The sequence below is a fragment of the Colossoma macropomum genome, unplaced genomic scaffold, assembly GCF_904425465.1.
Source record: "Colossoma macropomum unplaced genomic scaffold, Colossoma_macropomum, whole genome shotgun sequence".
Classification (NCBI taxonomy): Eukaryota; Metazoa; Chordata; class Actinopteri; order Characiformes; family Serrasalmidae; genus Colossoma; species Colossoma macropomum.
The window spans coordinates 22,479,288-22,494,421 of record NW_023494806.1 but is presented as its reverse complement, the minus strand read 5'-3'; the positions used below and the strand labels follow the sequence as shown (position 1 = coordinate 22,494,421).

The 15,134-nt window shown below is 36.5% G+C and overlaps 1 protein-coding gene across 1 annotated transcript in view; it reads right to left on the bottom strand.

Annotated features, from left to right (window-relative positions):
- Positions 1 to 5,718: 5,718 nt before the first annotated feature.
- dmrt1 (doublesex and mab-3 related transcription factor 1) overlaps positions 5,719 to 15,134 on the bottom strand; it is a 30,681-nt gene continuing 21,265 nt past the window's right edge. The window contains exon 5 of the mRNA XM_036598800.1: positions 5,719 to 5,867. Within this exon, the coding sequence (XP_036454693.1) occupies positions 5,719 to 5,867 (149 nt within the window). The remainder of the gene's footprint in view (positions 5,868 to 15,134) is intronic.

The window sequence follows — 15,134 nt, the reverse complement described above, 5'->3', positions numbered from 1 at the left end:
GATGCCAACCATCAAGCAATTGCCATTATATTTATACTTAAACATATATTTAACAGAATATTACACAGAAATCTCAAAAACTGCATATATCTTATAGTATTTAGTGTGTTCTATATTTGCTTTTTTTCTTTTTCAAAGAAATCTGCAAGGATATTTTTCTACACCTCCACAGTTCTTAGATGTTGGTTGCATTTTCTGTTTATCACAATCCAAGTAATCCTAAACACATTCAGTGATGTTGAGGTCTGGACTCTGGGGTTGACAGTCCATTGTTCTGAGAACACCTTCAGCAGCGTCTTTGTTTGATTTAAAGATTTTCTTCTTTTTCAACGCTTTCCTTTTCTCAGTAACGGCTTTTTGAGAGCTACACGTTTCCTTTCAGACCAGAGCACTGTGGATAGATGGACAGAAACACCTGTGGATTTTTTCAGATCTGAAGCAAGAGTGAAGCTTGATTTTCTTCCCTCTCAAAGATGAAAGCTTTAAGTGCTGTTTTTCTGATGGTGACAGTTTTGGTGGTCTACCAGGTCTTGCAGGGTTGTTAGGAGTCCCATTATCTCTATATCTTTCAATGTTTTTGAACTACAGTTCTCCAAACTCCTGTTTTTTCATTGATTTACCTCTTCCTTGTGCAAGTGGATTATTTAATATCTAATCTCCTCAGCAACATTTTCTGAAAAATGAATAACTTGTCCTGAATGGCTGTTTGGACTGGAAATTAAATAAAAGACTTTTGCACAGTACCGTACTTAGTTGAACATGACTAGATGACCAAATGAGTATACAACGATAAGATGCATATTTAAAGCATACTGTTTTATCTCTGAAACGGTCATATTAAAGCAAAAGGAAATGTATCTTCGAATGTATGTTTATATAATATATATTCAACCCGTTTTATCACTCCATACATAGTGAAACTTTAAAACAATATTACGTGTACCTATTGTTTTGTGTAGAAAAAAAAAAGAAAAACATTAATAAAAGGACACAATGGAGATACTTTCTTTGTACACTGGCATATAATTTAAATTCTTTTATTTCACCACAAATATCTGAAATATCAGACTCTGTCATGGCATGAAAGATTGTCGTGATCAATGTAAAGGTGATTACTACACAAAAGGTTAATTAGTGAGACCTTCCATACTTCTGTAGCTTTGGAGCTGTTCAGCTTTTTTGTGACAGTTATGTGCAGGCTCAACCCTGAGCACGTCCAATGACCCGTCCACCTAACTTCCAGTGGGCAGATCTGCAATTGAGGCGACTGACAGGCGGCCAATAGGTAGCGGAGTTGTGAGTGATAGCGGGACATCTGTTCAGTGAAATGTTCAGCTAATTTCTCAGTGCAACGAGAGTCACCAAGGGCGTTCAAATCACTGCCATTCTGACAGCAGCCTCCCCTCCCAGCCACACCCACTCTATCTCAGAATAGACACTGACAGTCAAAGCAATACTCAATTCTCTTGTTCATTCCCAACGGCCCCAGTGCAATGGTGCTTTAATATACTAGCTTTAAAGCTAATTAAGTTATAACTGTACTTAATTTACTCAACCTTTAATTTCAGCAATTACTCCATGTTCTGTTTAAGGAATTAATTACTGATAACCAGTGAGATATAGTACTCTAAATGCCTTTTTAATAAAGACTGACCTTAATTTTACCATGTAATGAGAAAATTCTATGCTATCCTGCATGTGAGCGATATACCTAAATGTTCAGTATCTGTTGTAAGAATGCTGAAAACTGGTACCATAACTGGGATCTGTTTTTCTGCACCTCCGTGTTATACAGACAGAAAAAAGGCAGAAAAGTACCTGATTATTATTCATTGTAGATGTCTTATATTTTTACTAATTTTTGAACTAGGTAGATCTACCATTTTTAAAAATCTTGTCTCTAAAAGTGCTTTTCTGCACCATGATGTTATACAGAAACGTAGAAAAGGCAGAAAAGATTATTATTTATTACTGAGTCCAGATATGTAATTGGATGAAATGTTTTGAGAAATGCATATGCACCAGAACATATAACACAGTCCTGTGTATGCATTACGAATAACTAACATCCCACATGTATTTCCTAAGGCAAACTATAATGACATCCTGAGTGATTCATTTGCTATTCAACACCTTACAGGAAAACAGGAGGTTAACGAGGAATTAAACGGCAATTCTGCCATTTATAAAAAAAACCTGCACAATTTTTCTGCATAATCAAGTCATTAAAATGTAAACAAGGTCATTTAAAGTGGTTTGATGTGAAATGCAATATTCTTCACTTGCCAAGTCAGAATTGTTCACATTCGTGGTGAAAGGAAGTGTTTACTGTTTGTAAATGCTACCTCACTGACACTTATTACATGAAAAGGTTTCAAATGTTTCCTGGTGCCTGAACATTGTTTTACAATAGGTTTGAAATAAGGTGTTGGCCTTAAATTTTGAAAGTCCATTCATGGCATAGAGGTACGTTCTAAGGCAGTATCCAAAGAAAACACTATTTTACCATTATAAACATTATAAAAGCTCAGAATACGTGCAGGTTCAGTAATTATTTTTGGATAGTAAATAGAATGGCTATTTTTACATTGTAGATACCACAACCCTAGGTTCCTATCGCCACCACTGGAAATAATGTAAGTTTCTCTACAATGAACCATTTCACATCAATGGACTCTGAATAAATTTGTTTACATTGCAACTAATGTATTCATTTTTAAAGCAGTCACAATGCCTACCTAGGATAGATTTTAGGGAACCTTAATATTATGGGGTAATCTAAGACATAACAAATGATCATATATTTATATATCTGTTCTTTCTATGCTTATATATCTGTGCTTTCTATCAGACAGTCAGCATCTTGGAAATATACAGTTAACACTGCTGATACAAGACCATTTAACTGAACATAGAGGAAACACCCAGCTTACAAAGCAATACAATACATATAACTACTGATTTTAGATATTGCAAGAGAGCAGGAAGAGTCAAATCATGTATTCCCCCAGTTTGTTTTAGTTAAGATAAATCTGTTCTTGATTTTTCAATAACCTTGAACAGTTCAGCAGAGTGTCGCCAAACAATATACAAATTCTCTGAGCGCTGCAGAGTTTGCTCTTTCCAATCCATTACATCCCAAGCCCAACATGCAGCGCATATGTAAAGATGAATTGCATTAAAGTGGGCCTTGTTTCAGACGCACGGTCATCAACCACTTTTATGGTGATTCTTCCCTCCCTTAAATTCAGAACTCCTGACTATGAAAATGCAGCTGAGGAACTTGCCCCCCTCCCTCCCCAAAGAGTAAGTGTGTTTGGAAGCATCTTGAGGACGAGTACAGCTTTATCGTGGCTCTGCCTCGCATGCGGCGGCCGTGATTGATGGCGCAATAGCAGCTCAAGGAAAACAAATCCAGCGACACTTCTCAGGCCGCCGCTGGAACACAGGCTGGCTTGCAGCAACAGAAGGACATGGGACGGGCCGCCTCTGACAACCCCCCGTGATGAAAGGGCCTTCCTTAACTAAACTCGTAAAGCACAGGGCAATAAAAGTCAATCTTCTGTAAAATCCAATTAAGTCATTATCTGACTGATTGTATCTTTAATTGAAAACAGAAGTGACAGTAAATTTCTGTGATATATCAGGATCAATCGATACTGCCAGGCGATCCGCTCCGTGGTGGTGATTTATAATGTCAAAGCCGCATAGGTAACTCCACATTCTTCTCACTAAAACCACTGGGGGATGAAATTAAGAGTAAGTGCGTTTAATAAAGAAAGAAAAAAAGAAAAACACACAAGATGGTTAGGTTATTGATTACAGCACATGGGGTGGGAATCGTGTGAATGTTTTCAGAAGCGCAGGGCGAAGAAAATACAAGTAATTTTCATTTTCGCTTTTATGTGGTGCACTGTACACACAAGCAACGTGAAAATCAGTCATCAATAACAGTTCTGTCTTCCCCAAAGCACAAAGCCACATAAACGCCAGAGTACTGCAAATGAGCTTTCCTGCTGCTTTATTATTTGAACATAACATTAACTGGTGCGTTTGCAACATGCCATTCAGAATGATTCTCCGTAATAGTCACAGTAACAAAGTGCAGCGATTAAGGCAACAGAACCGTTTTGTGGCCAGTTGTTCTGAGCTGCAGTTGTAAAGAATGTAAATCTTAACATGACCAAACTGTGTAAAACTATGAAAGTTTGTGAAAGTGTTCAAAACTGAACTGATTATAACTTAAGAGTGAAGAAAAGTAAATGACTCCAGAGGAAAAATGATGTGCTCATTACTAAAAGACTAAAAATAAAAATAATACAATTAAAAATTTGGAAAAACCAATGCAGAAGCAAAAAGAAAAAAAATGAAAAAAACTTCTCAACAGTTCCCTCTAAAACTCTCACGTCTAGTTGTGAAGCTTGTATTACAAATTATTGTGCTGCTAGTGATTTTTTTGTACATATTTCTTAAGTGTGACTTCTATGAATGCAGCAAATGTGTCCACATACTGAATAAGGAGTATGTAGAAAGTAGTAATTGTACTATTGCCCAAATTACAATTTTATTATGGCTACAAAGGGCATACAATATAAGGTAAAGCTGCTCAGGGACATCTCGTTTGTTTTTATTTCTCTAATCAAGAACAGTTCTGCAAAGACTATTAGCATCAAGGGCAAAAGGAGACAACTCTATGGTACTGGGAAAAAAAAAAACAAAAAAAACAGAAGTGGTCCACTTCTAAGCTCAAGAACCTCTCTCAAGGAGGTAGATATTGATGCAAATCATCCCAAGTTAAATGATGCCCTTTGCGTGGTGGCCATAAATAAACACTGCATTGGTTGTAGTGAGATTGAAGCATAATTCATTAGTATCCCTTGCTCACTTTCTGCATACTAACCCATATCTGCATCACCTATTCTCTGGACGGTGTATTGTGGTGAAGTAAATTTAGAGAATGAGCAGAATATGAAATGGCTTACCCATGTATTAGAAAAGACGTAAGAATCGTCTATGAGTGAAGACTATTTAATGAAGGATTCATTTTTAGGAAAAAAAGCTCGAATGTAACCAGATCACTATATACAGTGATGACTCCACTCCAGTGATTATTTCAGAAATATTATTTATCCTACTGCAACAAGGTTATTAAACTCTTTTGATTAGCATAAATTATCACTAAAGTACAAGGTTCCTGTAAGAATGTATTTGGGAATTTATTGAGTGACGACCTATAGTCTACCCATGTTATTCGCGTCCATCTTTTATATTAAGTATTGCATGTATGCACTGTAATGTACTTTATGTGTACGATTTGTACAATCACCAGAATTGTATTATATCTTGTTGCCCCATTTATCACTGACATGTGGCAATATCAGAATCATTCATTCAGTTGATCAATTAGTCAGTCTTAGAATCAAACTATTTAATTATAATGTGATTATAGAAAAAATAAACAATTCAAACAAACACAAATGACCTCACTATCAAAATGAGTATGCTCAATCTGGCACAAAACAAGATTTTTAAACATTTCATCAAACTTCTTAAATTCAATTAAAGAAATCAAACAGAAACAAAATACAGCAGCATCAAATTCTACAGTTGATGCTTACAACTTATTTTAGCTTATAACGTTAACGCCTGAAGGAAAAACAACAAGGACTTAACCCCAGTGGGCCACAGTAAGTCTATTGCATGTGGTTCTCAGAGACTTTACTTGGCAGCTCCCTCTATGATGGAATCCACAGTAAACACTCCAGTGTCTGAGTTGGCCTCACATTCAGGCTTGTTCTCTGCGCTCACCATAGGGCTGATAGACATGCAGGCCAGGCTGGTGTCGTGAGCTCCGTCAGCAGAGAAGGCTGATGTGAACAACAGAGAGGCCCATGTGAAAAACAACTCAGCTCGGTATGGCAGAGCATAGCTGACACAATGCTGACAATACTGAAATACTAGAGATACATAGTAATCAGCCATTTAAGCTGTTTCCTAATTATAAGTTAAATCAGAAGAGGTTTATAATACAAACACCAACTCTGGCTCTTGAAGTTTATGTCCATAACATCAGAATATTTAAGGTTTCATAAATACCTGATCTCATAACAATTCAATTTGATTCTTCAGGAAACTACACAGTTCAGGAATTCTCAACTTTCACCACTATTTTATTCTTTTGGTACAATTTAGAATTACTTTTAAAAGTACACTGAATATACAAATGTTATCAGAGTACCTCATTTTTATTTTTAAAAAGGGTATCAATTTTATTTTTTGGCAAAAATTAACCGCATGCTTTACTGCTTATTATTATAATTGACTGTAACTGCTTTGAACGCTCAAAAATGAATACAGTTAATTCACCACATCACCATACGCCAATGGATTTTTTATACCCATAGTACATGCAGTATAGATGTAATATGATGTAGTATCTTGTTCCAGAAGCCTAAAAAAATACATAACATATACAAATATGAAAAACATGTTAGAGAAACACTTTTATGACCGTGAGTTTATCTTTGCCAACCAATATACAGGAAACCTGTTATCTTCTTGTAATTATACTGCTGTCAGCACTCAACATTACAACAAAGTAGACAAAGTGCTCTCACACATGAATCACACAGGCTGCGGTGAGTTGAAGCTCCACAGGCAGAACCACTGAACCTCATGACATGTATTGAGTCACGGGGACTGCTGAGCACACACAGTACAAAAAAGCCTAGAAGAAGGAGTGCGGGATAAGCAACGTCTTAACTGAGCTGAGCTTTCTGTAGTGCTATATACTTTATATAAGAGTTGAGTGAGCTCAAAACAGGACTGTATTAGTACATGCAAATGGATGAGACGTGATTTTTTGTGAAAAAGTATAGTATTGTGCAAAGGTCAGAGACTACCTTTCATTTCATATAATTTCCAGCCAAAACAGCCAAAATTACGGTAAAAAAAAGAAAATATATTTACCAAAAAAATAAATAGAAGTCTCAACAACTACATATAATACATATTTTTTTTCCAGTATTTAATGTGTACACACTTTGACTTTATGACAGCTGTCAATCTTAGAAACTAGTTGCATTTTTTGCTTCTTACCACCCACGTAATCCCAAACACATTCAACAAAACTGAAGTCTTGGCTTTGTGGAGTCCATTGTTCTGAGAACACCAGCAGCTTCTTTGTTTGATATTCTTAATTTTTGTCTGTGTCCTTTTCTCAGTAATGGCTTCTTGACAGCTATATGTCCTTTCAGACCCACAGCAATGAGTTGTCTTCTTATAGTGGCTGGATGGACAAAAACACTGAAGCAAGCATGGAGCTTGTTTATCTTTATTCTAAAGATGAAATCTTTAAGTACTGTTTATATGGCCGACAGTTTTGGTGGTCTTTTATTTAATGGCCATTTTGTCTGAAAATTACATAAATGAAAGGTCTCTGACTTTTGCACAGTACTGTATATTCTTTTTTATTGTTGGTTTTTTTTTGGGTTCACATATTCAACTAGAAACAGCACCCTCTAAGTAACATCACATCACAAACTGGTAACTTTATAGGAAGAAGAAAAAACATTTAACATCTGTTAATGAAAATTTGAAAGAAACTTGAAAAGTTTGTATTTCACAATTTGTACTGATTTATTTGTCAAAAATGCTTAAAAAAGGAATTTAGTGTAAAAATGTAAAAAAGAAAGTAAATTAATTAAATAATGTTTTTAATTGATATATATATATATATATATATATATATATATATATATATATACATATATATATATATATATATATATATATATATATGTGTGTGTGTGTGTAAATAAATTAAAACAAAAATATAGTTTTTATTATAGTGATGATAACCTTCTCAGTCTGGTTTTATTTGAGTAGAAATTAATTTAATTATATATGATGTTAAATTGAAACACTTACAGCACAGACTATTACAATAAAGTGCATTACAATAAGCCAATGATCACAGCTTGTGCACTGAGCCAGGTCAGTGCAAACTTCATCTAAGTGTGAATATGAAACTGATATTACGGTGTCTACTGGTTCATCTCATTTACAAGGAAAGCAGGAGGAGTAATGATGGGGATTACACAAACCCAATTTAGATGCTTTTCTGACCTTCATAACCTACACTAGGCAATATGGGGTTCATCTCCATGCCACTCTTCACTTTCTCCTCCTTCTCCTCCTCCCTCTACCCAGCGCTCCGCTCTGGCGTGGAGGTAATTAAGGGGCGCTGGCGGGAAAAAGGAGTCATTTTTCTCCTCATTAACTTTCTGATTGGTTTCAGGCTTCGGGACTGGGCACACCGCCTGCAGTTTGTCACCCGTTCCAAACTGGCCAATCGTTAATACTAATGTTTGTGTAGCTAAACTGCGCAGATGCTCTTTGAACAGCAATAACACGCAGTGAGGGAAGAAGGGGGGTGGTTTGGAATTAGCCGTGCCTGTGTTAATTCTGAGGGAGTTCATCAGGGGGAAATCTACGGTGTAATTAAAAGGAAAGCCCTTGCGGGTGACTGGACAGGTCGTTTGCATGGATGGTAAATCATGCGCTGGGGCCGCGGACATGTTCTGTATCACAGCTTCGTTGCCTTTGATTATCGCCATATTACCATTTAATACAGATTAATGTCGGACCCTGGCAAATACTTTAAAATGCTTCCAATGGGCTTTTAAATGATCTGGTACTACAGAACAAAAGAAATTAGAAAAAGGGGTCTGTTTACCAGTATATGTATGATAACCAAAACGATCAGTGTAAAGGATTAGCAGCAGCATATCACAAGAAGACCACATGGTTGCCTTCTTAAATTTTCTAATGCATTTGATATGCAAGCCTTTAGAATACAGAGCTACAAATAGCATGTACATGGTTTGCAAAAGAGGTGCTTTCCTTTTTTCTGCTGAACACTGGCAAGAACTCAACATTGCCAAATAGTGTAAAAACCCGCACATGTCCATCAAGTGTAAAACAGTACTGAAACAAGAGAGGATTTAAGTTTCTGTATGCTTAGAAAGAGCTTATTCTTGTCTGAACTTTTGCCCTCTTCACCTCTGTTCAACTGACTATCTTATATTTCCAAACTATTAAACCCTCTTTGTGTGTTTTAACAAAAGGAAGCCTTTTTTAAGTCCACAAAAAAGGGGCGGGGAATGGCTGAAAGAAGCTCAATCATTTCTGGCAGTCAGAACAAAAAGTGAACAAAAGCCCAGATGTGAGAGAAGATGGTAATTTAGGCCTGATCTATTGTGGATAAGGCTTTTCTTCTAGCGCTTATATACTACCTGCACAGGGCCATGAGGGTGCGTAATGCCTCCACTTAGATAAACACATACACACACTCTTGCATATACTCAAATGTACTTATGTATGTTTCAGAGAGACAAATTTTTACATAAACTGTATGTCCAAAGCTTTAGGCACCTGGTCATAAAAGGTTTCTCCAAAAAGAAGGGTATTAATAGGGAGTTTGTTCCCTTTTTACAGCCTCTACTCTTCTGGGAAGGCTTTACACTAGATGCTGAAACATTGCTGTGAGGATTTGAGGATTTTTTTTTCCATTCAGGCAAAACAGCATTAGTGAGATCAGGTACAGAAGTTGGATGGATCAAAAATGCTGCTCCAACTCATCAACTCAAGTTATTCAGTGCTACTCCTTCACTCCAGAGAACACATTTCCACAGCTCCACAGCGCAATGCTTGGGGGGCTTTACACCCCCTCTAGCCGACACCTGGCACTGAGCATGACGACCTTTGGCTGCGGCTGCTCAAGAGCATCCCATTCTATTGACAATCACTTTTAGACTATACAAGCTGTGTGCGGAATGGGTCCGGATACTTTTAGACATGGTGTAGATTAAAAAAAATCTGGCTAATTCAAAACTCATTCACAAAATTCAACAAGACTATAACGATACTACTTTAGCAATTAATACTACTTTAGCAATTAATGCAAAGCTAGATCTTTCAGAGTTCTTGATCTAGCTTTGCATTTTGTGAACCTTCCCTTTAGGATGATGGAGGCAGTGAGTACACACAGATGAAGACATGACTTGACTGAAGACAAGGGGGTGAGAGATCCTCTCATGGAACGACATGCGCATCTCTCTCTCAATCATTAGAGCTGTGGCAGGACTTAATGACGCAGAAAACACAGTCCAACAGTGGGAGGAGGGGGTGCAGCACCTTAAACAGATGCTGACTCCTCAAAGAGTCAGTGGCTACTGCCACCATTGCTGCAGGAGACAGACGCTGCTGAAGAAGAGGGGCTCTCAGTCAGATTGGGACTGGGTTTTAAAGCACATATGATTTGCTTTCAGTCTGGCTTACTAGTTTGCATACAGGGGGATAAATTCTGGACTGGGAATAGTCCTGCTTTCTTTCACAAACTGTCTAAGTGCACAACAGTAACTGCAATGCTGGTGTTCTACTGCAGTTAAGCTAACAGTCTTATGTCAAGAATAGGGATGGATATGAGTAATCACCTAAGGGCTCATTACATAACGGGCTATTTGACAAGTAAAATGACTGCTTGAAATCTGCATATTGATTTTTCACCAAGAAATAAATCCACCAAGTTTTTCACTTAAATTTTGGTGTTACAACTGAGTTCATGAAATGTCAATGTCACTAGGCTACCTTTCTTATCTCTAGAGTCTGACAGGTGTTGTCATGCAAGAGTCAATGCCACCAGCCACCTATTTTGACCTTTGACAGTGACCAACCAGAGACCACTGTTTTCATGTGATGTCAAAACATAAAAACAGATCCCGAAACACTGCAAACAGGCGCAAATTGCATGTTTACTTGCTATTAACTGCTTCTAAAAACTCTTGAATAACTTTTAAAGACATGATGCCATGAACCTCACAAACGTATTTAAACTTTTTTCAAACAGCTATAGGCCAATTCACACTGGAAGCATTAGCGTAGGGTTTTTTAAAGCCAGTCTGACAGAACAAATACGCATTCCTAAATCCAAGTCAAATTACACTTTTCTGCTTTCTATAGCTCTTGAAATTATGATTAAATCCATATTTTACTAAAATGTTTTGATCTAATAGTTGCAAAGCCACTGCCTTGCATCGTACTAACACCATGTGGAGGTTACATGATGGATTTTTATGTTACACCAAACGTGGTCACAGCATGTCATTGTGCTTTTATTGCAATAAACATATCTACTGTTTGTGTTGTGACGCTTCAAACACTAATAAATTAGAAAATAAAAATAGGAAATTAAAGCTTATATTTCTGCCCAAGGCAATATGTGACTGAGCTCAGTCGGATTGTATAAGGATTGGACATACGGTCACTTGCCCTTCAGTAACGCTACGCTTACATGTTGTAACTGGTGTAAATTTGGGATATATCTTCTCCCAAAAGCCTCACTGTTGTCATGATATGTAGAGCACCCAGGTGCTCGCTATCGGCGACTAGCTAGAATTTTGTTTGCTAAACAGAATTGAAGATTTTTTTAAAGATAGTCTTTATTTTAGGCCTATGTGCAATACAACAATGAAACTCCATCTCTGTTTTTGTTATTAAACTGGTGCTGTGAATAAAGCACAATATAAATTTTCTGCATGTGTCAGGCTGCTGATTTTTAATAGACTGCTTGATTTTTTGTTAGATTACTTGATCACAAAATTATTAAAAATGCTCATCACTACTCAAAATGTGGAGTAGGGTACTTTACAGAAATGACAGAAAATACAAAATATATACATATACTAATATTTCTAGTTAAATGGTTCAAAGTCGGAGTTCAGAAACCATTTAAGACTTTTAACTGACTTACAAATTAAACTAAAAACCTTTTGTTTTGAATGAGTCTATGCCTTAACAATGTTTATTTTATTAAAACAAATGATTGAACAACATTCCATTTTATCACTACAAAAACAATAGTGACACTACTGAAACTTTATCATATGTTTTGGTAGTGATAATTTCAGCTAACATAAAAATGCTAGCCAATACATGACTAGCAAACACAGCTTTGAACAGCTGTACGCACATAAAATCATAATATAATATAAAAAAAGTTGTTTTGGTAGCGACAATTTTTAATGTTACACACTGATTTTCAGGACTTGGGACACATTTACTTCAAAAAAAGGGGATCTAAATGCTCACCATGTGAGCATGAGGGACAGGGATGTCTCCCCCTCTCACTTCCTGCTCTAAAATGTAGGGGTATGGCTACAATAATGCTCCACCTTTGCTATGACTAAAACTCTTTGTGTTTCGGTAGTGATATGAAAATGTGAGACAGCATTTTTTTTTTTTATTTAAAAATTAAACTCTTAATAAGTCTAAATCTTTCAACTTCACATTAGAAGAAACCAAAAAGATCTTAAAAAAACAAAACAAAACAAAAAACAAAAAAGAAATTTAGTATTACTATCACAAATTGAAATCTAGTGGTTAGGGTTTGGGACAGCCACCTCCCAATAGTAATTACCCTATAAATGATGATTTTGTATAGATTTAGTTTATCACTATCTCTACTAATGCCTGGGGTTTAAATATATCATAACACAGAAATGTGATTGGCCACCATGAATGCCCCACACTTAAGTTGGTAGTAGATAGATTATAGATTTTCAGTCCTGGATAGGGAGAAGGTGGTTGTTTTCTTCTGGCGATCTCATATTTTGATTCTCTGCATGCATTTATATTTAAATAGTAAGACTTGGAAAAAAAAAACTGGAAAAAAGATAATACTTACTGTAAGCAGACTAAGCTCTAACTTAGAGTGTAGCTTTGTTTAACTAAATAAATAACAAATATAAGTTATATTTCATAAATTAAATATCTCACTGATGTCTTCGAGTTGAAGCGTCTTTCAGCTAAGGTGCTTCAATGCAGCCAGGAACAAAGGAAATAGGAATAGAGTCGTGTGCAAAAGTTTGGGCCCCCTGATCAAATTACATGTGAAGAGTTTCATTCCAAAATGCTGTATATCCATTTATAACACTTATCCATTATAACTTTCTGGATATAACATTTTTAAAGAATGTAAAGTCCATATAGTGGTAAATTCAGGTCATTGTAAAATGGTTATTTTTTAATTTTAAAAAATACATAAACAAATTATGCACATACAAAAAAAGTGTAAAGTTTTCAGTAGCATTTTAAAATAACTGGTAGCCCAGCATATCTTGTCTAATTAGATTGTTTTACAAAGTTTAAGGGGCTTAAGGTGTATACTATCCAGCTGTATTATCTATGAAAATACAAATATCAAATTGGCCTTGGTATCCACAGGTAAAATTCCGTTTTATGCTGTTTCTGCAAAACTGCTTATAATGTAAGAGTAAACTGCTTGACATATGGGAACAAAACACATGAAAAACATCTTTGCAAAAAATCCAATATATAAATCCTCTCTCCTGTAAACTGTACATGAGGCAGGCCTTAATAACAAACTATATGATATATTAATTACTTGCAGTCCAATCCAATCCCTTTCTTATAACAGTTGAACTTCATCATTACCTTTACCTGGAAGAACAGACCATTACCATTAGAACAGACACCTTCAATCCCCGTTATTGGACCATTAGAGAACAGCATGAGTGGCCAGCAGTGTCTGACAGAAGGCATCAGGCGAGGGTCAGAGGCTAATTAAACACAGAAGCACCTCTAGCCCTGCATTGTTAACCAATCTGTCCCCAGCCGGAGAGTGTCACTGAAAGAATTGACAGGCCCTCCTCCATGCTAAATCGCTGGCACTGTTACGTTGCTCTGCCGGCCCCCACAAAATGACCTGTCCATCTTTGGGCTCCCGTTTTGATTCGTCGAAACATTATGGATATACTATAATGGCATGAGATGCATGATTGATGATTTGAGAGATTTCTTGTCTGTTGGTTTAAACGCGAGAAAATAATTGCAGGTATGGAATAAAAGATGTAGGATTAAAAATAGGGTGATGGGCTGTGGCCCCAAGGGCAAAATCAGTGTCTCAATACATCCAGCTGAGACTTTTAATGGCAAAATTTTGAGGCAAGAGTTGAGGAGAACCTTGGAAAACAGGCCTGTCACAGACATAGCAATGTTTTTAACTGATTAAGTGTGCAATGATACTAAACTAAATGAGGAACTGCATTTCCCGAGCCCAGAATTTTGACATTTTGGCATTGATATAAAAACATTACTGGTGCTCAAAGGCAGGCTAGGCTAAGAAATTAGAAACCAAAAATTAATTAAAGATAAAAGTCCATGATTTAAACATGAGTATACATTGAAAATGTGATGCTTGACTGAAAATGCTGCATTCAAATGAATAAGGACTTAATGGCTTTACATTCACATTTGGCTTTACATTTACATTACATTGACTATCCCTTAGTATTTTGACAAAATTAAGCATGATGATAAAGGTAATCATTCATTCCAGCTTTAAGGATCAAATGATCTGTAAGATGGAATTTTGTCCACTCACATCGAAACTGGTTCCAAAACATCTTATTAGTCAGTGTCTGATCTACATTCCTTTAAATGTTATCTCATTATCTTGATCTCAGTGACTCAACCTGTCTTTGGGCTGAACAGTGGCAAAAGCAATAGAGGAACATAAATCAGTGTTCCTTACCCATTTAATCTCCTCTGTGCCTCAGGCAAGTCTTAATGGAGATGTTGTACAAGACATTACAACAGTACTTGAGCCTGGAGCAGGCAATTACGCTGGTATTTAACCAATCCATAGAGAGGGAAAAGACAGAGCATTTAGCTTCAGCAGCAGAGAGAGGAAGACAGCATGAAATGGAGGAGTTGCTAAGCGTGCCTTAAGCTGTTAGACAGCAGACTGTGGTTAGACTCCAGCCATGGATGTCGCCTCTAGGCCGCTGATTCATTTTAAGATTTAGTAGTACAAAGCTTTGTTGAGGTTTTGCCATTTAAGGTGCACACATCTTGAAGTCCATGCAGTATTGACTAAAATGCTAAATGCAGTTGTAATAAGATCAATATCTAAATCTGTGAAGCACAGCTCCTTATAACTATAGGTTATTCAAAGTCAACATTACATTTGAAAAGCAATTTTATAAACAACCTGTCAGCATGATGGCAAATGGACCTGTGTCATATGCTTGCCTATTGATTGAAAAGTGTTA